Source organism: Phyllostomus hastatus, unplaced genomic scaffold (assembly GCF_019186645.2).
Source record: "Phyllostomus hastatus isolate PE091 unplaced genomic scaffold, TTU_PhHast_1.1 phas_contig_549, whole genome shotgun sequence".
Classification (NCBI taxonomy): domain Eukaryota; kingdom Metazoa; phylum Chordata; class Mammalia; order Chiroptera; family Phyllostomidae; genus Phyllostomus; species Phyllostomus hastatus.
Genome location: NW_025333907.1, coordinates 1036544 through 1060438, shown reverse-complemented (window position 1 = coordinate 1060438; position 23895 = coordinate 1036544). Strand labels below are relative to the sequence as shown.

At 38.3% G+C, this 23895-nt stretch overlaps 1 protein-coding gene and 1 pseudogene across 1 annotated transcript; one reads left to right on the top strand and one right to left on the bottom strand.

Moving 5' to 3' along the window:
- Window positions 1-13838: 13838 nt before the first annotated feature.
- Window positions 13839-14825, top strand: LOC123824199 (vomeronasal type-1 receptor 4-like). Its single transcript, XM_045847322.1, has one exon. The coding sequence runs from the start codon at window positions 13884-13886 to the stop codon at window positions 14823-14825; it is 942 nt and encodes a 313-aa protein (XP_045703278.1). The 5' UTR covers window positions 13839-13883.
- Window positions 14826-21166: 6341 nt separating this feature from the next.
- On the bottom strand, window positions 21167-22817 carry LOC123824128 (annotated as a pseudogene).
- Window positions 22818-23895: the final 1078 nt, after the last annotated feature.

The following is a 23895-nucleotide window of genomic DNA, read 5'->3' as shown; positions in this document are numbered from 1 at the left end:
TTGTACCTTGATAATACTGTTGTGGAACTTTTACAAAAAAATATGAATGCTAGAGTGTCTAGTTTAATGTCATGCAAGGTAGACTTCAGAAAAAGAAAAGTGAGTTGGGAAATATCTCATCCTCCTCAAGTTTTGTAAGCTTTTGGTACAATAGGTCCGACTCTCAATATTTTACCTTGTGTAGATGTCATTCAATGTCACTTCATTTCTTGTTTTAAAAACCTTTTAAAGTTAATTTACCGGCTCAATCAGGGATGCTCCTACAATATTATCTGAGCCTTCAGTGTTTAGTGTTCCTGCTTGGATCACCTACAGTTACCATGTGAATCCTTTTTTCTGACCACTGTGGACCAGGGCTAGTACTCAGGTTTCAAAGGATGATACAAGAGAAAAACCAGCCCAGTGCACACTTTACCTCACTTGGACATCATGGAGAAACATGGCCAGAGGCCAGTTAACAGCTACTGGGGAGCCATAATTTCTGAGTGTGGGATCCCCACGTGATTTCTATGCACATTAAAGTTTGAGGAACAATGTTTAATAAAGCGGTTTTCAGCTCTGATTTGCTATTGTGATCACCTGGTTGGTTTTAAGAACGAGCATCACCTGCATCCTTCCAGAGATTCTGTTCAGTTGATCTTTGGTAGGGCCTGTGATTCATGTTGGTTCAAACAGGTGGCCCAGGTAATTCTACTGTGAGCCCACAGTTCAGCATGTTGAGGTTCTGAGGTGGTAGATCTGAGTACTGAGTCTAGGCTCTACCCATGGGAGATAGTAAGGCCCAGATCTGCATGGGCTTTTTTAATATTTGTGTTTATCTGTAAAAATATTTTTTAGAGAGGGGGAAAGAGAGGGAGAGAAACATCCATGTGAGAGAGATACATCAATCAGTTGCCTCTTGCCTGAACCCCAACTGGGGACCTGTGCTAGCCTGCAACCCAGACATGTGCCCTGACCAGGAATCTAACTGGTGACCTGTAGGTTTGTGGGATGACACCCAAGCCAATGAGCCACACCAGTCAGGGCTAGTTGTGGTTATTTTTGTTTTACTTTTACAGTCATGGGATAATTTTAAACATGTTACTTGAAACTTGCTCATTTTAGTTCAGAATGTATCAAGTGATCTTTTCATACCAAAGAGCATATAGTGTATATGATGCATAGACATCCATTCTCCTATGATGAGCGTTAAGGTTGTTTTCAATTTTCCACTATTATAAACACTAAACTGTACATCTATGTCCCAATATAGAGAAGGGCTTTAGTTTCAATACAATAGAGAGCAAAGTGGGATTTCTGATTATATATATATTTTAAAATTGAGCTAGAATACATGTGTCACAAAATTGACCTTATCAAGCACTTCTTGGATGCAGTCCAGTGGGAATTTAGAACATTATGACATTGTGTAATTATCACCATTATCTAGGTCCACAACATTTTAATGACTCCAATAGACATCTCACGGCCATTAACAATTCACTCCCATTCCACTTTCCCCAGCCCTGAAAACTATTTATATACTTTCTGTCTTTATGAATTTGACTATTTTAGATCTTTCCTATAAATGGAGTCATAAAATATGTGGCCTTTTGTTTCTGGCTTCTTTCTTTTAGAATACTGTTTTCAAGATTCCCCCATGTTGTAATATGTATCAGTATTTCATTTTGTTCTATGACTGAGCAATACTCCATTGTATGTAGCACATTTTGTTTATCCATTCATCAGTTGAAGGACATTGCATTGTTTCCACTTTTTGGCTACTTTGAATACTGCTGCTATGAACATTCTTGTACGCTTATTGTTTGAACATCTATTTTCACTTCTTTTGAGTATATATCTAGGAGTGGAATTTCTGGGTCACATGGTAATTCTATGTTTGACTTACAAAGCTATTGCCAAATTATTACAGTGGCTGCACCATTTTACATCACACCAGTAATGTAGGAAAGTCGCAGTTCCTCCACATTCTCCCCAACACATGCTCTTTCAAATTTTTTATTATTATACTCATAGTAGTAGGTGCAAAGTAGTTTTCTCAGTGTCTTTTATTGTGTTAAAATACATAACAAAATTTAACATTTTAACTTTTTTAAGTGCATAGTTTTGTAGCATTAAGTACATTTACATTATTGTGCAACCATCATCACCATCTATTTCCAGAACTTTTTCATCATCACACACTAAAACTTCATACCTATTGAGCAAGTCCCAATTTCCCCTCCTACAAGTCCCTGACAGCCACTATATTATATTCTGTTTCAATGAATTTGACTTCTCTTGATACTTCATTTAAGTGAAATCATACAAATTTGTGCTATTGTGTCTGGCTTATTTAAATTGGCATAATTTTGTTAACACTCATTGAGATTATGACATGTATCACAATTTCATTTTTATAGGACTGAATAATATTCCATTGCATGTGTATGCTATGTTTTGTTTATTCATTCATTTATAGTAGCTAGTTAGGTTAGTTTCATATTTTGACTATTGTGAATAATGCCCTGTGAGCATTGGTGGAAATACATGTTTGAATCACTGCTTTCAGTTCTTTTGGGTATATACCCAGAAGTGAAATTTCTGGATTATATGTTCAGTTTTTTGAGGAACCATCATATTTCCTCACCAGCTGCACCATTTTACATTCCCACCAGCAATATACAAGGGTTCCAATTTTTCTATGTTTTTACAAACACATCACTTTTTTTGTTTGTTTTATAGTAGTCATTCCAATGAATGTGAGATATGGTGGTTTTGATTTGCATTTCCCTAATGACCAAATACATTAAACATCTCATGCTTGCTGGATATCTGTATATTTTCTATAGATAAATGTCTGTTTAATCTTTTACCCACTTTTTGTTTGGGTTTTTGTTGTTGAGTTATAAGAGTTCTGTACATACTCTGTTTACTAGATTCTTATTAGATATATGATTTGGAAATATTTTCTTCCATTCTTTGTGTTGTGTTTTCACTTTGTTGCTAGTGTTTTTTGATGCCCAAAAGTTTTTTAATTTTGATGTAGTCCAGTTTATCTATTTTTTCTCTTGTTGCTTGTGCTTTTGTTGTCATGCCTAAGAAACTTTCATGAAATCCAGTGTCATGAAGATGTACCTTGGTATTTGCTTCTCAAAGTTTACATAATGTAGCTTTTCTATTTTACCCACTTCTTCCCATTCGCTCTTCATTGCCATCATTTTTTTTTCGTTCCCATGTCACCCTGTACACATTATCCTCCCAGATCCCAATTACCTTAAACTCTTAACTTCCTTGCACATATTGCTCCTTTATAATCTTAAATCTGACATTGTACAAGGGGTACTTTAACCCCTACATAATATTCTTTTGCTTTTTATCCCTTTGGCTTTTCACTATACCCCACACCTTGACTCTTTACTACCATCTTACCACATTCCCCCCATTTTCTCGTGCATCTCATCACCCCACTCTATCATGCACCTATGCACTGTAACTTCCCAAACATTCCGGTGCTAAACAGTTGCTACTAATTATTTTAAACAAATTTTCTATGGGTAGGAGTGTTTGTGAAAATCAAGCTTCCAGCCAGGTCACATAAAGGAAAACCATGAGAATGGAGCTTTTCTTTAAGGTGCTGGATAGGTTAAATAGTGAAACTGCAGGCAGGGTGAGGGGGTTGGCTTTTGGGGAGTTCCAAAAACATTCTTGTCACTTCCAGTGTGTGCTAGGTTGCTGATTTTCACTGTTACTGTTGTTGCAAGGTGGTTGCTTTTCAAGGCTGCCATGGAGCTGAAGAGACTGGGGTGGATGGGATTAGGGCACATTGCAATGCTCCAAGGCCCATTATGGGTGAATGTGTGGACTCAATCAGCTGCTTATTATGGAGAAATGATGGGTGTTTAACCAGGCCTCAAAACTTGGTCAAGAAAGCACAAGTAAAGTTGTATCACACTTTCCCCAGTGTTCAGTCTAGCAGATTCCAGCCTTATAGGGCCAACTCCATATCCCTTTTTTCAGCATCTTATTATTTTCCTTCCTTTCCTACCATATGAACACATCCTTTGGGATAACTATTTATTCTGCACATAACTCAGATAACAAGTGGTCTAGTTTTACCTTTTGGAGATGTTACCTTCCACCTACCATGAATTTGTGCTGCCTTCCTATAATTTTCATGATCAAGATGTCCTGTGTTCTTATCTCAGCCGTCCTCATAATATTAGATGTTACCTTATTAAGTACAGACATAAAACTCAAGCCCTCCAATGGATATTTCCAAAAGAATCCACTTTCACAAAACAAACAAACAAACAAACAAATCCAAACCATCCAGTGATGCAAGTGTCTGTTTTTGAAGATATTGTAAAAATGAGAGAGGTACCAGAATACTTTAGGGCTGGCAAGTTAATATCCTTTTATAATAATTGCTTTTCTTCCAAAGTCCCTTTGGGCTGCTCTACCTGTAGTCTCTTGGATCTTCCCCTCTGTCTATGCAATGCCCCACCTGCTGGTCCTACTCTCCTCTTTCTTGTGGCATGGACTTAGCCAAACAAATTACATTCTTCAACATTTTGATACAGATCAACTGGCTTTCTCAGGTCTACAGAACTGGAACAACTAAATTTATCATGATTTAGAGATTAGGTAAGTGTTTGCTTTAGTATAATCCAACTTCTTAAGAATAGTCAGAGTTCTCTATTTTTTCTACCTATTTATCTATGTTTTATCTATCTGTTTTGAATTACAGCTATGGTTATTTCAGGCACTGTGAATGTTGAAGTTCAGCCTTAATTCTTACAAATATTGGTAAAAGAAATCAAAGGGCTTTATTACTAAGGGCACAGCAGGCAGCATGAATATACTGATTGTAAGTTTTTCTTGTCACCCCCTATGCCAGTCAGAGTGGTGTAAAAAGGTTCAGGTGAATGTTAACATGCAGTGGGATTACATCACAAACATGGACAATTGGAGGGGGGATTGACTGTGGGAGTGGTGGGGGATGGGGGAGGGGAGAGCAATGGGGAAAAAGGTAGGACAACTAAAGAACAACTTTGAGAAAAAAAAAAGAAAACCCATGTTTTAAAAGGGGATTCCAGGAAACCTGCCCCACTCTTTGAAGACATTGTTTTTATTTCACTGTACTGTTCCAGTGGGTAATGCTGTTCCTATCTTCCAAGGTTTCTTTCTTTCTTTTTTTAATATATTTTATTGATTATGCTATTACAGTTGTCCCATTTCCCCCCTTCACTCCCCTCCACCCTGTATACCCTCTCACACCCATATCCCCTCCTTTAGTCATGTCCATGTGTTATACTTATAAGTTCTTTAGCTTCTACATTTCCCATACTATTCTTACCCTCCCCCTATCTATTTTCAACCTACAATCTATGCTGCTTATTCTCTGTACCTTTTCCCCCTCTTTCCTCCTCCCACTCCCCTGTAGCTAACCCTCCATGTGATCTCCATTTCTGCGGTTCTGTTCCTGTTCTAGTTGTTTGCTTAGTTTGTTTTTGTTTTAAGTGTGGTTGTTAATAATTGTGAGTTTGCTGTCCTTTTACTATACATGTTTTTTCTTTATCTTCTTTTCTTAGATAAGTCCCTTTAACATTTCATAAAATAAGGGCTTGGTGATGATGAACTCCTTTAACTTGACCTTATCTGAGAAACACTTTATCTGCCCTTCCATTCTAAATGAAAGCTTTGCTGGATAAAGTATTCTGGGATATAGGTCCTTGCCTTTCATGACAGGGAGGGAATACTTCTTTCCAGCCCCTTCTTGCCTGTAAGGTCTCTTTTGAGAAATCAGCTGACAGTCTGATGGGAACACTTTTGTAGGTGACTGTACCCTTATCTCTTGCTGCTTCTAGGATTCTCTGCTTCATTTTTACCTTGGCTAATGTAATTATGATGTACCTTGATGTGTTTCTTTTTGGGTCCAACTTCTTTGGGGCTCTCTGAGCTTCCTGGATTTCCTGGAAGTCTATTTCCTTTGCCAGAATGGGGAAGTTCTCCTTTATTATTTGTTCAAATACGTGTTCAATCTTGCTTTTCCTCTTCCCCTTCTGGTACCCCTATAATTCAGATGTTGGAATATTTAAAGATGTCCTGGAGGTTCCTAAGTTTCTCCTCGTTTTTTTTGAATTCTTATTTCTTCATTCTTTCCTGTTTGGTTCTTTTTTTTTCTTCCTTCTGGTCCACTCCTTTGTTTTGAGTCCCAGTTTCCTTCCCAACACTATTGGTTCTCCATGCATCTTCCTTGATCTCTTTTATGGTAACCTGCATTTTTTCATGTAATTTGCGCCCAAAAATCAACCAATTCTGTGAGCTTCCTGATCACCAGTGTTTTGAACTGTGCATCTGATAGATTGGCTATCTCTTGGTTGCTCAAAAGGATGAGCCATGGGGCATTGATCTGTTTTTCTTTTTGAGACATGTCTCTCTCTCTCTTTTTTTGTCTGGTTGCTCTTGTTATGGTGAGGGGTGAAGCCTTAGGTGTTCACCTGGGCTGGGCACCCCAGTCGCTAGATTGTGACGTTGTATGTGGGGGCGCGGGGGGCAGGGGCGGGGGGCAGGGGCGGGGGGTGGGAGGGAACAATAGCAGTAGCTCCTCTCTCCTGAGACCACAGTTCCTTCCCTGGGATCCTGGGCTGCGCGCTCTGCCCCAGTCCGCAATTGCCGCCTCACTGGGTCTGCCAGCTGCTGCTCGCGTACTCAGGGTCCACCTGCTGCAATCCTGTGCACCCGGGGTGCCTCACACGCTCCTGGTTGCCTTAAGCGCCCACTGCTCTCTGCTCTCTGCACCTCGACCCGCGCTGCAACCTGAGCCCGGCTGCTTGTCTCAGCCCCTCCTACTGGTCTGGATGAACGGGTCTACTTCAACTTCTTGGCTGTATGACTTCCATTCAGATAAATTTTTTGTCAGTTCTGGGTGTTATTCTGCCTCTAAATTGTTGTTGTTCTAATCTTGGTTGTGCGTGGAGGTATGGTGCGTCCACCTATGCCTCCATCTTGCCGGAAGTCTCTATTGGTTTCTTTTTTTTTTACACAAACATCTGAGAAAGTGAAGTCTTATACAAAAGGTGTCTATCCCTCTGTCCATAAGGCATGCACATACATGAGAAACCCATGGAGAACTGTCTTCCAAAAACATCCAACACTAATTTCTTGACTATATCAGCTCCTAGTACAATTTACCCATGAATAGATCATTTGTTCAAACACTAATTAAACTGACAAAGGACTGGGAACATATCTGTTTAATTTATGTCAAACAATATTTGATTAAGACTGCTATCAAGAGGATATTGTATATCAGGATGAGGCTAACCTCCTTATTCACCTCATTTATGCACATGAGGTTCCTACTTTCAGCCATTGAAGAAATCCCGATATCTATTAGGGCCTACTTTAGAAACATGTATGGCTTTCTGCTTGTGTTGAGTTTCTGAGGGGGTTAGTGAATAAACAACTGAACATTATGAAAAAAAACATACAATAAACATATTTCTGATTACATTAGGGGATTTTGTATTCTTTACCCACACAAGGCAGAGCCTGAAGACAGTGGAGTCACAACTCATGAGCAGAAAGTGTCTGACAGTTGGAGGACACACAGAAATTTAGGGCAGTAGTGTCCACCAAACACCACCTGGGAGTATAGAAAAGAGTAATAGAGATGTGAAAGATGTAAGAGAGGGTCTGAAAAGACACAAAGGTGCTCACAAGGAAAAGGATGCTCTGGGTGGCTCTGGTCTCAGAAGGATCTGGGGGAGACATTATTCCTGTGAATGTGTCGGACCCTCTGCTTGTGTCTGTATAGGATGAAGACCGTGGTTCTACTAGCCCAGAATATGAGCACAGAAATGAAACTTCAGGGAATACTAATAATGCTGTAAACAGTGAACCTGTGATTGTCTCATGACCAGAAGCAGAACAATATCCAAAAATGGCATTTCTTTATGTATTTTACTACTCCATTTGTTAGACACATACAATACATATTCAAGAAAAATAAAATTAACCTCTATGTACAAATTCCAGCAGATGGAAATGAAGAAACCAATGTACTTGGGAGCTTTTTACTTTAAGATCCTGCCAATAGGAGTTCATGGTACTGATCATGGTGGTCTGGAAGACACTCAAGAAGGAAGTGGTGCTAATGTACATGACCCTGCCCACTCTCTGAACATATGAAACAAGTTGGTATTCAGAATCACTGAGGAAATGTTTCAACTGAAGCTGCCATTTTCTAGGTTCTCTTTTAATTAGGATGACCAAGGAGTTGGCTATACTCAAGTGCTTGGGAATTAAATTTTTGGATCTCAACTTGCATTCAATGTGGTAATGGAAGAGGTAAAGGTAAAGAAGAGAAGAATGGCCCAGAATTCCAAGTATAGTTTGTAACAGGAAGATTATTCTTATTGCCAAATCCTTGGAGGCTTTTCTGTCATTCCACACATTTTCCTTTAATTATGACAGCACTCATTGCTGTGAACAAAAAGACTCATTGGAAATTTTGGACATCAAGAGTAACTTTGGTTGGTTGCTTCTGTGGGGTGACCAAAAATAGGAGGGAGGAGATAAAAAGAATTACTAGTATATTTCATGGCAAAGCACAAAAGATGAAGTGGTTGAGCCTGAGGGAAGTAGTGAGAAGTGACAGTAAATGGAAACAATGCTTAATATAACATTTACAGAAAACTGAAATTTGTTGTTCACATTTGAAATAGGACACAACCTTAGTCACTGTCTACACCTTAAAAGGAACTATTTCTGAATGGGTTATCTAAATATTAAAGATAAATTTTGAAATTTTTGAAAAGCTAAAATATTTCTGTGGTCTTAGAATAAGAAAATATTTCATCATTTGCCCAAAATAGGTTAATCATATGGATGAAATGACAAATTAGATTATTTGAAGTTATGACCTAGTTATCATAAAAGAAACCCACCCTCATCCCTATATAGATACCAAAGAATGAAAAAAAAAGAGTAGTTTTTTTTTTAAACTAAAGATGTATGTGCCATAATCTGAGAGGAGAGAGTGAAAGCTAAACTTGAGGGTGAATTTTAGAAGGCTTGGGGGAAGTGAACTTTATTTCCTTTGTTTTACAATGCCTAAAAATACTGGATTTGAAAAGCAACAATGAAATATGTTGAAAATTTGACCATATTAGATCAATTTTGGTAGATTTATTCACAAGAGGGAAAATGACTAGTTAGTCACTTCCTGTAAAGTGTTTCTGTTCAAGTGAGATCCTGGTCTTTAATAGTGGATCAACAGCTTTGTGTCATGGCAGATCTATATGGTGATCAATTCAAGTAAATGCTGACGGCTACATGAATTATCTTTGGCCATTGGAAGTGAGAATTGAAAAAGTCTAAGTGGAATAATCCAAATAGTTTCTCTGTATAAACAAATATACGATTTTAAAAAATAAGCACATACATAAAAAAATTTACCAAGGATGCCATCTGGACCAGGTGTTTTGTTTGGTGGGAAGTATTTAATTACTGATTTGATTTTGTTAGTAATTATTGGTTTGTTCAGATTTTGTTTTTTTCTTGACTCAGTTGTGGATTGTACATTTCTAGGAAGTTACTCAGATTTTTCTGATTGTCCAATTTGTTGGCATATAATTGTTTGTATTGGGTTAGCCAAAAAGTCTACATGTTTTTTTCTCATAAAAGACACATTTTTTAAAGGTTTTATTTATTTATTTTTAGAGAGGGAAGGGAGGGAGATAGAGAGAGAGAGAGAGAGAAACATCAATGTGCGGTTGCTGGGGGTTATGGCCTGCAACCCAGGCATGTACCCTGGCTGGGAATCGAACCTGCGACACTTTGGTTCGCAGCCTGCGCTCAATCCACTGAGCTATGCCAGCCAGGGCTAAAGACGCATTTTTAATTTTTCACCAATAACTTTATTGATTTGGATATTTTGAATATTTCAGCTATCTCCTGTGTGGTATTAACATCGATTGTCCTCAATTAATATCTCAATTTGATCACTGTCAACCTTAAATGGTCTACCTGAGTATGGAGCATCGTCCAGCAAGAAATCTCTAGCATGAAACTTAACAAACCACTTTTGACATGTTCTATCAGTCAGAGCATCTTTTCCATACACTACACAAATTTTGTGTATGTGAGTTTCCATTGTGTTTTTACCTTTGTTGAAATAATAAAGCATAATATGATGAAAATTTTGCATATTTTCTTCCATTTTCAATATTAAAATTGCTACCCCCAAATTCACCAATTTTAGTGTTTTCTTTTTAAATGCACACTGATATAATAGCTGTCACAGTACAGTCTAATCTTCAAATGAAGTTCAAGACAGCTAAGTACTACTACTAGAGCCATCTTACAGAAAAAAACCAAACAGACATTTTAGCCAACTCAATAGTATTTCTTATAATTCTTGGTATTTCTGTGGTGTCCATTGATTCTCTCTCTTGTTACTTATTTTATTTGGCTTCCTTTTTATTTCTTAATGAGTGTGGTTAAATGTTTATCCATGTTGATTATCTTTTCAAAGAAGTGACTCTTGGTTTCAGTGAACTTGTGTGTTTTTGTTTTAACTATTTTGTTTGCATCCACTCTGATCTTTATTGTTTCCTTTCTAAACCCACCTGAGACTGTTTGTTATTCCTTTTCTAATTCCTTTAGCTAAAAAGTTAGATTATTTATCTGAGACTTTTCTTTTTACTTGTTCTCATAGCAATTTTTAAGGCTGTGTATATATTATGAACATTGTCCTTGTTGGTTGTTACCCAGTTGGAAGGATCACAAAGGATGGAAAGGGCCTCCTTTTGGAGCATGTAGTAGTCTGGAGATACAGTTATTCTTGTGTAAATGAATGAATCATGAAGAAAGACTCATAGTGACTGTATACATTGATTCTATAAAAGTACATGTAACTTAATGTACTGAACAACTTAATTGGCTATGTGTGTTTACAGGTCACAAGTGTGTCTGAATGGGTGAGAGTATTTATGTGTGAATGTGAGCGAATGTGAATATACAACTAAAATTGTGTAATACTGATTGTGTATGTGCATAAGTATGTGATTGTGACTGTGTTTGTGTCCTTGCATATGTGTAAGTGTAGAAATGAGTTCCTGTGACTGTGTTATCTGAATGGCTTTCCATTATCCCTGGACTTGAAACTTGAAGGTATTTGCATAGGGAAATAGATTTTATTCAGATTTGTTTGTAGGACAAACCAAAAAATCACTTTCAATATCTAATTTATGTTTCTTAAAAAGGAAAGCAACAAGGGCTCTTAACTGACAATTCAGCGTAAAATAAGTGTAGAGCACTGTTGTAACCCTTGGATACTCTAGAATTTCATAAGGAACATTGGCTTGTCTGGTAGTTACAAGAATGGCAGCATATGCCTGTCAAACCATCCCATTCTGGTACTTTATTTATGAGGGATTCTTGTAGAACTTTTCTCTTTCATCTCAATCTATAGTTCTGTTCTGTATCTATGTCCTATTACTAATAGAAGACAATAATGGTCAATTATATTTTCCCTCAAATTGCATACGAGGTAACATTGACTTGAGCCAATGAGTGCAATGATATGTAATATACCTTATGACACCATGTTACCTGTTACTTGTCTCTCTAAATCTAACATATTTTGACTTATTCTATTTTCTTTGCTCCATATGCCAGTGATGCTGCAGCTCATTTGTTTGAAGATTAGGAAAGAACTTACTTTGGGTAGAACTTCCCAATGAAGCAAATGTCTCATGAGATGTGCAGACTCACTCTGGTCCTTCAGAGGTCAGAAGTGAGCACTCCCTACTGTTTGTTCCCCACGGGAGATCCTGTCTGCTCCAGGGATCATGGAAAGAAAGGGCCTCTTACAAACACTCCAGTAGTCTCCTAAGGGATTCTGGCTGGAAACCTGGAATTGTTTTTGGCACTTTCAACTGGGAAGAAAGTTTTGAGAAATATTCTCAGTTCCCAAGCCTGTTGGTGCCAGTGCTCCTACCAGTGAAGTGATAATTGCAATTCACAGGGGAGGTGAGGTCACCAAATCACAACCAATATCTCAGGGTCTGGCTGCCTCCCTGTTACATATAGTGACAGTGCTGACTTTACGATGAGCCAGCGTCCAGGCAGCAGGGAGACATCAGTGGGTTTTCTCTTTATCAGTCTGAAAGGTAGAGACTGTAAGGGAAGGTGTTGTATTAGGAGTCCAGGTAAGTGAACATACTGGACAAAGGGACCTTTTGTGAATGAACCTGGTCCAGCACCAAAGCCAGAGGGTAGGGGGAGGAATTCCTGAGGCTTGAGCTGAGCTGGTAAAGAGACATGGGTCCTAGAGCTCCTCTAATCTCTGATGACTCCAGATGTGGTGTAGTGTGGTCCTCACTCACAATCATGTTTTTTTATGAACCTGATTCTTAATGTAGTTAAAGGCCAGAGTTTTGGAGTCAATCTCTGTTCAGCTGACTTTATAGGAATCATGGACCTAATTTTTAGGTTTCTAGTGGTGCATCAATAATATCTGCCTGCTTTTACGTCCACAGGAATCATTGGACCTGATGCAGAAAATGTGTCTGACAGCAGTTACTGAAGTAGAAATGTATTTTATGACTCTGGATATATTATTTGCTAAACATATTTAATATTTGTGTATATTTTCACTATGGTGACTCTTTTCCCACTTAAAGAAATAGCATTTAAAAATATAACTTAAAACTTTTAGACAGTATTTTCAGTCAAATATATAGTTTGATATTTCTGTTGCTCTTATATTTTATAATACCAATCTAACCAATCTGTGTATTTCATTATATAATATACAAGTTATTTGCCTTAACTCTACATTTTCCATGTTTTCTGGTATGTTCTTATCTTTATACAAATCTTGCCTTACTGCTAAGAATCTCGTTTATCTCAGTTATTAAAAATTAGTTATGTATATGATCTGAAATTAGTAATGATTTTATTTCTGCAATATGCTGTTTATCAGATACCAGTGTTTCTTGTTGCATAGTTCCTGTAACTCATGTAATTGTATTTTCCCTATAATAAAGCATGACACTTTCTGTTGTCCTCCTAATATTGCACCTTGCTTGCATTCATTACACCCAAGCTGTCAGGGGCAGGTCCCTACAGTTTTTCTGCAGTCAGTGCACCTATGTTCTACGGAGATCTCTAGAGCTTTATTCAAAGTTTATATTTGTCTGTGGATTAAGTATTCATAATGAAAATAGTGGACACTAGATGTTTCTAAAAATTTCAAATAAAATACCACCAATGGAAATCAAAATAAGAGGGTTCAAAAATAATTGGTTTCTTTGAAAAACACAGGTAACTTTTTTATTATATTAAAAATTAAATGCACTGTCTTGTTGTGACATTTTTTAAAAAATGTGAATTGCATGAAATTGATATGTGTGGGAGGCAGATGTGTTTCTTCTTTGTGAAGAGGATCTGGGCACGTTGGTCAGAAGATTGGTCTGCAGGTGCACACTCCTGTCTCTAAAGGAGTTAGCAGCACAACCAGGATCAAATCCTCATTCTGCCCCTAACTAGAATGTGAACTCAGACAAAACCTTTAACTTCTCTGCAGATAGGGTCCTCACCTTTATAAAAAATGCAGTAGTGTCTGCCTCTTGAACTTGTGAGGGATAACAAAGTTAATTTATGTGTGGCCTTTGTAGCAGTGAGTAATCTTTTTTGTGTTCTTAAATGGTTACACATCCAACTATTCGATGCCTTTAAGAGAAAAAGTTTAACTCAGTATTCCATTTGGAGCTGTTGATAGTGGAGAATGTTGGAGATCCCCTGACATGACACCTGTGGCTTATACCTCCTATTCCCATGCAGGGTCCTCTTGTTCAGAAGACAAAGACCAATCACTGAGAACAGACAGCATGGCCACCAAGGATTTTGTAGTAGGGATGACCTTTTTACTACAGACTGTAATCGGAGTCCTGGGGAATTTTTCTCTGCTTTATCATTATCTCTTCCTCCATTTCACTGGGTGCAGGCTGAGGCCTACAGATTTGATGGTCATAAACCTAATTGTGGCAAACTCCTTGGTTCTCTTTTCTACTGGAATCCACTATACAATGTCATCTTTTGGGCGATATCACCATCTTCATGATTTTGGATGCAAATTTTTCCCCTATTTACGTGGAGTGGGAAGGGGTGTGTCCATTGGCACCACCTGCCTCCTGAGCATCTTCCAGGCCATCACCATCAGCCCCATGAACTCCAGGTGGGCAGATCTTAAAGTAAAAGCTCCCAAGTACATTGTTTTTTCAGTTTTCCTGTACTGGGTTCTGCAAATGCTGGTAAATGTTATTGTTCCTATATTTATGTCTAGCAATTTGAGCAACAAAAACATCACAGACAGAAAGTTGTTGGGATTCTGTTCCCATCTTCATCCCGATAAAACCAAAGACTCATTATTTGCAGTGTTGTTAACATCCCCTGATGTTGTATGTTTCATGCTTATGCTCTGGGCCAGCGGCTCCATGGTCTTCATCCTGCACAGACACAGGCAGAGAGTCCGACATGTTCATAGGACCCCCGTCTCCTCCCGATCCTCCCCTGTGTCCAGAGCTACCAAAACCATCCTTCTCCTGGTGAGCACCTTTGTCTTTTTTAACACACTTTCCTCCATTGTTCTTATTGTTATATCTATTTTGAACAATCCCAGCTTATTTCTCCCTGACATCTATTTATTAATCAATCTGTGTTTCCCAACTGTCAGTCCCTTCCTGCTCATGATCCGTGGCTCAAGTGTCTCCAGACTCAGCTTTGCCTGGATAAGGAATGTAAAATGTCCTAATCTTATGGGAAATATATAAATTATATGTATTTTAATAGTATGAAACTTAACTTGTAAATTAATTAAATTGTATGTATGTTAAATCTATTACACTAAATCATCCAGAAATGAACTAGCATAGAATTGTAAGAAAATTTATGTGACTGGGCATCAGGAGGTGGCAGGTCACCCCTGAAGCTGAAGCCATTGGTGCTGGAGGGAAATTCAGTCCATGAGGAAGCTTGTGGGAGTCAGTTATGGTCTTGTGCATGACACCCCTGGAGAAGCAGTCATTTATTAGAAATATGATGTTATAAATGGATGATCTTGGAAATAAATTCTGGTAGAAATGACCAGATTGAGCGGGGTGGGGCAAAGGAATGCATGAGATTACTTTTTAGCTTATGTTTTAACCATATCAGTTGATTGTGACTTTTTAAAAAATGTGAATTGCACAGAATTGGTATCTGTGGGAGGCAGATGTGTTTCTTCTTTGTGAAGAGGATCTGGGTATGTTGGTCAGAAGGTTGGTCTGCAGGTGCACACTCCTGACCCTAAAGCAATGGCGTTAGTTCATGGTGGGGACTTCCATGAAATCTGGAGCAGTGCAATGAGAGGCATTTGAAAAGAAAATAAGAAATCTATATTATTCATGTGGGGTTTAGGGCTCCTTGATTTTTAGAAAGCAAAAGGGATATATCCTCAATTTCCTGAGAGATTTTTGTATAGCTTTTTCTGGATTTACAATTGGAACTTGATTCAAAGATTTGACAATCCAATAATTTGAGAAAGAAAGAAATTATTTTGACCTCATGGGCCAATTATAGTTGTCATTCATCAATCAATATACTGGAAGGTTGCACATTATAGAAATTTAAAATAATACCAGTAAAAATCTTAGTGTGTGCATTATCCTATGTGTATATTGTAATGCTAGTTGTTTAAGTGTTTAAAATCCATAGAAATATGTATTATATGTTCATTATCGCACCGTATCTCTTGAAAAAATGACTGAATATAGTAAAAATCTATTTGTTTATTTAACAGTTTATTTATTTATTTATTTTAGATGGAGAGAAGAAGGGAGAGAGGGTGAGAGAGAGAGACAGAGAAACGCTGATTTGTTGTTTCAGTCATTTATGCATTATCAGTTGCTTCTTGTATGTACCCTGACTGGGAATCAAACCAGTGACCTTCTGCCTTGTGGGACAATGCCCAACCAAGTGAGCCACACTGGTCACAGCTCTACCAAAATATTTTAGCTTACATTTAAAAAGTAGACACATTCTTGTTTTATTTAATATTCTTCAGCTTCACCTTTATAATATAATATAAAGACATTATAGCATTTATCTATTCACCATATCTCATATATCAGATTGGTGATACATATTTAAAAAATTTAAAGGTACATGTGCAGGTCATACATTCAGAGCCAAATGAAAGTTAACAGAGTGATACATTCTTACACTCAGTACCTGAATCAGGAAATAGAATGTTATCAGACCATCAGAAGACTCCTGTGCTCTCTTCCTGTCACTACTGCTGAGGATAAGCACTGCTCCAACATCTCACAGCATAGTTCCCTGGGGTCTGTTTTGCACTTTATATAAAGGCAATCATAGAGCAATAACTTTTTAGTGTTCCACGGTTTTCATTCCTTACATTATTTGTTGTATTTATTGCTGCATGTTGGAATGAATTCTTGCATTGTTCTGTAGAGTTCTTTTGTGTGAATATAAAATACTTAATCATTCTCTGTTCATTGGCATATGGGAAGTTTTCAGATTGGGACTGTTAGGACAAGTCCTAGTATATGAATATAGAATAATTTTCAATATGAATATAGAATAATTGTGTATATGAATAATTTTCTATATGAATATAGAATAATTTTCTATATGAATATAGAATAATTTTCTATATGAATATAGAATAATTGTGTATGTGTGTATGACACACATACACAATTCTGTTGGCGATGCATGTGACAGTGGAATAATCAGGTTTCATGTGTTGGAAGTAGTGCCAAAGAGATTTAAAAAATGTTTGGAGCAGTTGCCACTTCCACCAGCAGTGTAAGAAACTCTTTGTTTACCAACATATTGTACCACTTTTAATATTTTTTTCATTTTTATGTTGGACTTCTGGTTGATATGCAGTGGAAACAAGTAATAAGTTATGTACCTGCATTTCCTGATTATCATGAAATTTGAACATACTTTCCCATATTTATTACACAAAGGACAGCCACATTTTGAATATGTGTTAATTTGCCTATTTTTCAATTGTGTTGTTTTTTCCTATCAAATTGTAACAGTTCTATACATCTGCTGGACATGGTTTTTTTTTTTTTTTGGCTCTCTCTTTAATGCTTTCTGTGTGTGTATGGGTATGTGTTGTGATAAGGAGGGTGTCTTAATTTTAGCATAATTTGATATATTCTTCCTAGGAATGTTTTTTATTTTGTTTAAGATTTTTTTCTATTGTAAAACCATGGATATATACTCCATAGTGGCATTTTAAAAACTAGCATAGCTTTAAAATTCAGAATGATAACTAATCCAGGAGTGATTTATTGTATGTATGGATGGAGAATGTTATGTTTTTTTTAAATGATCTAGCAAATTTACATTCACTAAAAAACTGGGATATAGTCTTTTCTTTTGTGCTCTCTCTCATTGCTCACTCACATTAACATCACCTCCTCCTTGTATCTGTGTTTCCTGTGATGTATCCTGGAAAATCTGTGTGTCTCCTGCCTGCTTAAGTCTTTAACAAACCCCAGCTCTACACAACCAATTTCAGTCTTGGTGTCAAAATCTTTAATGGATTATTTCAATCAGTTATTTCCAAATTTTAAGGGTAAAGGTTTCGCCTATTAGGAAATAATTCTATATGAGCATCTGAAATTCTTTTCATCTCTTGTGTCAGCTTGAGTTCTGGACTATTTTGCAGGGAAATTTTGTATTGCAGCTTTGGAACATGGCACTGGTGTCTTACTTAGGACAAGACAGATTAGACAAGACAATTTCCAGACTGATATAATAAAGATAATACCTTCCTTTGAGTTGGGCAGGTGTACTTATACCTCTCATGAAATTGTTTTTATTATTTTTATTTTTTCACTTTTTTATTGTTTAAGTACAGTTGTCTCCATTCCCCAAACCCCCTCCCCCAGTCCCCCCAACCCCACCCATCTCTGCTTCCCACCCTCGATCCTACCCTGTCTTTGGTTTTGTCCATGTGTCCTTTATACATGTTCCTGAAAACCCTTCTCCCTTTTCTGCCCATTATCCCCTTCCTCCTCTCCTCTGGTTACTGTCAGTTTGTTCTTAATTTGAATGAATGGATGAAAAAACTATGGTACATTTACATGATGGAATACTATACAACAGAAAGAAAGGGTGACATCCATGCTACCACCCTTTGTGACAGCATGGATAGATCTGGACAACATTATGCTAAGTGAAATAAGCCAGGTGGTGAAAGACATCTATCATATAATCTCACCTATAAGTGGAACCTAACCAACAAAACAAACAAGCAAGCAAAATATAACCAGAGAGATTGGATTTTTTTAAGCTTAATGTTCTCCAGCTGTGCCCAAAACCGGCTGTGGGTACTGCATCCACCTGGACCTCTTTGCATGGCCTTATGGGGTATAGGGGAGCATTAGGAAAAGATGCAAACAGAACACTCTGGCTTCCTGTTGTTCTATGAATAATAATGTCTTTTTCTCAGTTTTAGGAGTCTCGTATCTTGTCCAGAATCCTTAGAAATGGCAGCCTTGCTTGTTGGTTTGCATATGGGGTGAAACCTACACTCTTTTCATTTCTGAAAGTCTTGGCAGTGAGGACAGATGGGGACTGAGCCATCTGTAAATAGCCTGTATGCTTCTTCATTGTAGCAGAACGAAGCTGACCTGGTGAGATAGTTGGGGCCTATTCAGTTGTCTTAGGCAACTGTGACCTAATCCCTCCAACTGAGTGGCTGGTAAACCCCCATTTTGATCTCCCAGTTCTGGAGGCTAAAAGTGTGAAGTGAGGGTACTGCATAGTCAGAGGAGGGCCCTTGTCTGGGTAGCAGACCTTGCCTTATATCTTCACAAAGGAGAGTGGGCCAGGAAGCTCTCTCAGGCATCTCCCAGGCATCCAGCAGTGATGGACCACCAGTCCCATCCAGAAGAACTGTACTCTCATAGCCTAAACACTTCCCAATGGCTTCACCTCCTATTTCCATGACTTTGGGGATCAGGTTTCAACATGTAAATTTTGTGGAACATACACAGATCATAGCAGGACCGCTTGGGAAAAGGTAACATTCTTTTGTTTCTACATCAGAATATAATAGGGATTACATGTGACATGCCTGTGCTTCCTCAGCCCCTTAGTGCCAGGATGGATTATCCCAGTCAGTGAGGTCAGGTTGAGAAGTATTAGTAAGACAAACTGTCCTGTCACCTGTCATCAGAGGGTGGGTGAGAGTTTAGATCAAGTGCCACCTGATATATATATCTATATATGATATATATAGAGTTTTTAGAATATGAATGATATTCTCTTTATTCTCAGGTTGGAGGCCTCAGTCTCCACAGCCCTGTACAAGGGGCCATGACCTCTCTGTCAGTTGGGGAGGCTGATGTACCCTGACCATATTCAGGGTCCTGATTTCCAGGGACAGTTGACTGGGGCCCTGTGTGCAGATGTGCTGAACTCAGTCCTTCCAGCAGTGAGGGATTATCTGTTGTCGCTCTGGCTTCCCATCATCTACAGGAGGCCCAGCCCTTACTAGACTCCTAGAAGATAGGAGACAGCACATGTCTCTGTGACTTAGAGGGTTGTCATTTATTTATTTAGATTGTATTTATTTATTTATGTATTTATGTATTTATTTATTTAGAGAGAAGGGAAAGGAGGGAGAAACATGTGTGAGAGAAACATAGATCAGTTGCCTCTCACACATCCCCAACCTGGGACCTGGCCTGCAACCCAGGCATGTGCCCTGACTGGGAATCGAGTGACCTTTCAGTCTGCAGGCCAGCACTCAGTCCACTGAGCCACACCAGCTAGGACAGTGTTGTCATTTGGCGTGACCTTTAGAAACATAGTGACTCTTCCTTGATCTTTCTCTTTTTGAAGAGAATTCAGTTAGACTCCATTACCAACAAGGTAGGAAGGACCCAGAAAGTCCTGATTCTTCTGGAAAATGGATATTAGAGAATGAAGCTAGACTGGCCCCAGTGACATCTCAGCTTTACATGAACAAGTGTTACCTGTCCTCTTGGAGGAAACTGTTAAGTTCTATGCTGTAGCCAACACCACTCTCACTAAGTGGCTTAGTCCTCTGAGGTTCCCCTAAATGCAGGACCCTGGTTCATAGTTGTCTTAGGTGGTAACCAGCACCTAAGACTCTGCTCACTCCATGCCAGTAACAACCTATACTGCCCCCACCGCCCTCACACACCAGTTGAGAAGAAATTGAAGTTCTTACTATTGCCAAATGTTCACTGGGGGAAAAAATCATTTCCAGTTAAGAATCATTATCTTAGGCAAAACATTTTGAAAGCAGAGTAATAAAAAATTTTGAAATAAACCGATAATTTTCTAATTTAAATATTTACCTTCCTTAATCTTATAACAATATGAATCAGTGACAGTGTTATATAGGGAATAAAACTTTGTGTAACATTTGAAAGAGATCAAACATTCTCAAACATACCAGAAAAGGTAAACACATTTTTTATAGCTTTTTAAAAAAGATTTTATTTATTTATATTTTTTAGAGAAGGAAGGGAGGAAGAAAGAGAGAGAGAGAGAAACATCAATGTGCGGTTGCTGGGGGCCATGGCCTGCAACCCAGGCATGTGCAACACTTTGGTTCGCAGCCCACGCTCAATCCACTGAGCTATGCCAGCCAGGGGTAAACACATTTTTAAACTTCATCTGAACCTACAAATTTTACAGAACTGAGAAACTATAAAATAAAATCCAGCCTTCATCCTATAACTCAGTGAAAAGCTTGCTTAGCTATTTAAAGTATATAAATGCTGTTCACACATCATATTCTATACCTGACTCACCTACAATGAATAAATTGCATTGAAACAGAAATAATCTGATGGTCTCTAGATGCCTGGTGATGATCAGCTGTATGGATTAATGTCATAAATGCCTTCATGTGTCATCAACTGTGTACCTAGGGTCATGTTGTCAGATGTTTCAGTCTGTTCACAAGTTATTCAAACATCTTCTAACGTTTTCCATTTAAAATATTTTCACTTGTTCATTCTCAAACAAATTTGTGAAAACCCCTTGCACATACCGGAATGCCCCTGATGACAAAATGGGAGAAAATGCTGGGCACTGGGCAGTGGTAGTTCTACAACCTCTGACACTGAGGGCCACTGTCTCCTGCATGTGAAGGGACAAAGTGCACCAGCTCCCCTGCCACCTGGGCAGAGACAGCAGGTTCCAGCATCTGCACACAGGTGATTGGGGGGCATCTCATCCAGCAGTGGTGGACCCAGACTAGGGGCCTGTTGTGGGAAGATGAGTTCTGGAAGTCATGTGCTCTGTCCCAGGCCACATGTCCTGCTCCCAGCTTAAACTGGGACCAGCACTCAGGCTCCTTGTGCGGCTCTACCCCTCACAGATTCAGGCTTTATATTGTAAATATTTTCTTTGTGTTTGTTTGCAGGATTAAAAGGATTACAAATATGACAATTGTTTTCCAACAACATTCAACATTCTTTTCTTGCCTGTATCAGTCCCTGGCACAATTTTCTTAGAAACACATCACATGTTCCAACACTGATGAATCTGACAAATGACTGGGACTGAATCCATTTAATTTGAATCCATAGGCAATATTTGATTAACAATAGTTTTAAGAGAATACCATATATCAAGATGAGGCTAACCTGCTTTATTCGCCTCATTTATGCCCATTTGGTTTCTACTTTTAGCCATTGAAACTGCAGTACCCATTAGGATCTTCCTTAGGAAAATATGTGGCTTCTCCTTAAGATTGTGTTGAGTTTCTGAGGAGGAGAAGTGAATAAACAACTGAACATTGTGAAAAAACATACAATAAACATTTTTCTGATACCATTAAGGGATTTTGTATTCTTTATCCACACAAAGTAGAGCCTAGAGACAGTGGAGTCTTGGCTCATGATCAGAAAGGGACTGACAGTTGGAAAACACACAAAAAGTAGGGCAGCAGTGTTCACCAACCACCAAGTGGGATTATAGAAAAGAGCAGTAAGGAGAGGGACACAAAGGTGCTCACCAGGACAAGAGTGCTCTGGGTGGCTCTGGTCTCAGGGGTGCATCTGGAGGAGACATTATTCCTGTGAATGTGTCAGCTCCTCTGCTTGTGTCTGTATAGTATGAAGACCATAGTTCTACTAGCCCAGCACATAAGCACAGAAAATGAAACTTCAGGGAATACTAATAATGCTGCAAACAGTGAACCTGTGATTGTTTCATAACCAGAAACAGAACAATATCCAAAATCCCATTTCTTTGTAATGTTTGTGCTATTCCATTTCCCAGACACATACAACACATATGTAAGAAAAATAAAATTTACCATCATATGCATGATCCAGCAGATGGAAATGAAGAAGCCAGTGCACTTGGAAGCTTTTACTTTAAGATCCTGCCAACAAGAGCTCATGGGACTGATCATGATGGCCTGGAAGACACTCAAGAGAGAAATGGTGCTAACGGACATGCCCCTACCCACTCTCTGAACAGACAAAAGAAGTTTGCATCCAAAAATCATTGAAGAGATGTTTCACCCCCCAAACTGCCATTGTATGCGGGACTGCTTTTGATAGGATGACCAAGGAATTGGCTACACACAGGTGCTTGAGAATAGAAGTTATGGCCCTCAACCTGCATTCAGTTTGATAATGGAGGAGATAATGGCAAAGAGAGAAATTGCTCAGGATTCCAAATAGAGTCAGTGACGGGAAGATTATTCCTACTGTCAAATCCTTGGAGGCTATTTTCTCATTTAACATGTTTTCCTTTAAATTATGACAATATCATTTCTGTGAACAAAAAGACTCATTGGAAATTTTGGACATCAAAGGCAGCTTCAGATATTTGCTCCTGTGGGGTTACCAAAAACTTGAAGAGGCAAGAGGAGATAAAGGGAATCACCAGTATATTTCATGGAAAAGTCAGCACTAAGGATGATGTGGTGTGAGCCTGAGGGAAACAGTGACAAGTGACAGCAAATGGAAACAATGCTCAATACAACATTTACAGAAAACTGAAATTTGTTGCTCACGTTTGAAACAGAGCACAACCTCAGTCACTGTCTACACGATAGAATAAATCAATTCTCGGTGGGTTACTGATCTACATATTAAAGATACATTTTGAAATTTTTGAAGAACAAATATTTCTGTGGTCTCTTAAAAATATTTCATCATCCATCCAAAATACATTAACTATGAAGGTGAAATGAAAAATTAGATGATATTGAAGTTATTTGTGCAGTTCTCATAAAAGAAACCCACCCTCACCGCCCCCCATCTCTCTTACACACGACTTGTTTCCAGCACAAAGAACTGTTATAGACTACCCAAAAGAATAAAAAACAGGACAAAATATTGTGACAGAAACTTCAAAAGAGGTTATTCAATGAATTATAATTATGGAAAAATGTTTGGTATGCTTAATAATGAGAAAAAGTCAAAATTCCTACCTGTTCCCATCATATAGCAATCAGAAAGTAAAAAAGGAGAATGACAGGAAATATCAAGTTTTGGCAAAAATGCAGATAAAGCAGGAATCTCCTGCACTGCTGTTGGGTGTTAAAATTCATACAAACATTTTGGGAAAATCTTTAATTTTTTTAAAAATTGATTTTGCTATTAACAGTTGTTTCAGTTTTCTCCCCTTTGTCCCCCTCCACCCAGCACACTCTATTCCCTCAGACCACCCCCACACCATTGTTCATGTCCATGGGTCATGTGTATACATTCTTTGGTTACTCCATTTCCTACACTGTACTTTACATCCCCATGGCTATTCTCTAACTACCTATTTGTACTTCTTAATCTCTGGGAACATCTTTGATAGTAACTACTT

Coding starts and splice junctions, on each gene's coding strand:
- LOC123824199 (XM_045847322.1), top strand. CDS start 13,884: ATGGCCACCAAGGATTTTGTAGTAGGGATGACCTTTTTACTACAGACT.